Source organism: Sitodiplosis mosellana, unplaced genomic scaffold (genome assembly GCF_009176505.1).
Source record: "Sitodiplosis mosellana isolate CC-2019 unplaced genomic scaffold, AAFC_SMos_1.0 Smas_scaffold_769, whole genome shotgun sequence".
NCBI classification, from domain to species: Eukaryota; Metazoa; Arthropoda; class Insecta; order Diptera; family Cecidomyiidae; genus Sitodiplosis; species Sitodiplosis mosellana.
This window is the reverse complement of record NW_022596011.1, coordinates 1-1,709: the sequence shown is the minus strand read 5'-3', so window position 1 is coordinate 1,709 and position 1,709 is coordinate 1. Positions and strand designations below refer to the sequence as shown.

Genomic DNA, 1,709 nt, shown 5'->3' with positions numbered 1-1,709 from the left:
CTTTTTTTATATCAATCACAATTAACACAAAATTCATACATTTTTTTGATGACATTAATATTCCTCATGAATACCGACTCTAATCACACATAGAATACAATGAATGTATTTTGATTCAATTTTCAATAAAACATTGAAATAAAAAAAATTCTATTCTATTGAACCTTGCTCAAATCAATTTAAACAGCGAATGAAAACTTTGACAACCCTGCTCTAACGAAATCAACTGTTTTAAACACAAACATTGGTGCATAAATACATACACATTCACTGCCCTTTCTTCGATTGATACGCGCACACAGCATGAACAACAACAAATGTGCGCGAATTGGTTATAAACGCTAACCGCATTGTGTGTATTGTCATTCAGCTGTGCCGCCGACCATCTGATATAAACGATTCATTCTGACAGATAGAGTTCATACTGTCAAGCTACTACATTGCGGTACACGGTAAAATTGATTGAATTTTGTTGAAAAACATTAAGTTGTGCGTAAAGCATTGATTCTTTCAAGGAAAAAATTGGTCAGGTGAGTTACAATGATAGTGTAAAGTGTTTTTTGAAGAACATTCTTTTGAGAAAATTGAAAATATGCAGGAATTTCCCAAAGAGAACGTTCTGAATCGCATTCATTCCGTGAATTGATGTTGTTGAATCGCCGTTTAGTTTGTACATTATTTATAGTTTTTTGTTGATATTCAAAACGAGTGATAGCAAACATTTCCCTTGTGAAAAGCATATTGATTACACCTCTATTTTCGACATTTTGGTTGGATTTTTGTACGTACTTTGATTGCAATGCCAAACAAATTCAATCAATTTAGAACAAACTCAATCAAATTGGTTTAGTTAGTCCAATGACTGTTTATTGATTGAAATTCCAGTCACAGTACGTACATAATATAGGCAAAATGTCGCAAAACTGTATAAAAAAAAGTGATTAAAAGACTAACATCTAGTCAACATAGTCAAAAAAAATTAAAACAAAGTCATTTCAATCGAATGTCATACATTGTTTGTTTCATTTTCACAGCAACGATGGAGAAAAAAGTCATAGACAAACACATGGATAAGCATTTGGAAAATGTTCAGTACGAGGCGAGAGTGGCATTGGATCGATTTGGAGAGTATGGAATGAAGATTGACAAGAAGTTTCTAAGCCATTTCTTGAAAGCGACCATCGAGCGGTAATTTATTTCGATTTGGTTTCTAAAATTGGTTCTGTTTTGATTGAAAAGAGTGAATGGTTTTTGTTTTACAGCCTGAATCAAACATGCAAACGCTACGGCACCGAGTCGAAGTGGAAAATTTCAGACAAGATGCCAAATGCCAAGGCAACAACATCAACGGCAAAAGCAACAGAAGCAACAAAACGAACAACGTCAAAAGCTACAGCTACAACTACAGCTACAGCTACGGCTACAACTACAACAACAATGGCAGCAACAACAACATCAACAAACCCACCGGTAAGAGCACCAATAACAACAACGGCATCAGGAACATCAGCCAAAGACAAGTTGATGGAAGCAATTGATCTGACAAGTGACACAGCGACCAAGCGATTATCAAAGGACGCCACTGAAACGGAGCATTCGACGAAGAAGCGAAAATCTAACAAAACCGATGGAAAAAATGGTATGACGTTCAAACTGAGCCTAAATGGTAACATGTATTTTCAAAAAAACAAACTGAATTTTTCTTCTCT

The 1,709-nt window shown here is 35.0% G+C and overlaps 1 protein-coding gene across 1 annotated transcript; it reads left to right on the top strand.

Moving 5' to 3' along the window:
• Nucleotides 1-378: 378 nt before the first annotated feature.
• Nucleotides 379-1,639, top strand: LOC129570947 (mucin-5AC-like; the record flags this gene model as incomplete). Its single annotated transcript, XM_055450670.1, has 3 exons — nucleotides 379-530; nucleotides 1,035-1,188; nucleotides 1,263-1,639. Coding segments are annotated over exons 2-3 (526 nt in total), but the record flags the coding sequence as incomplete, so codon positions are not given.
• Nucleotides 1,640-1,709: the final 70 nt, after the last annotated feature.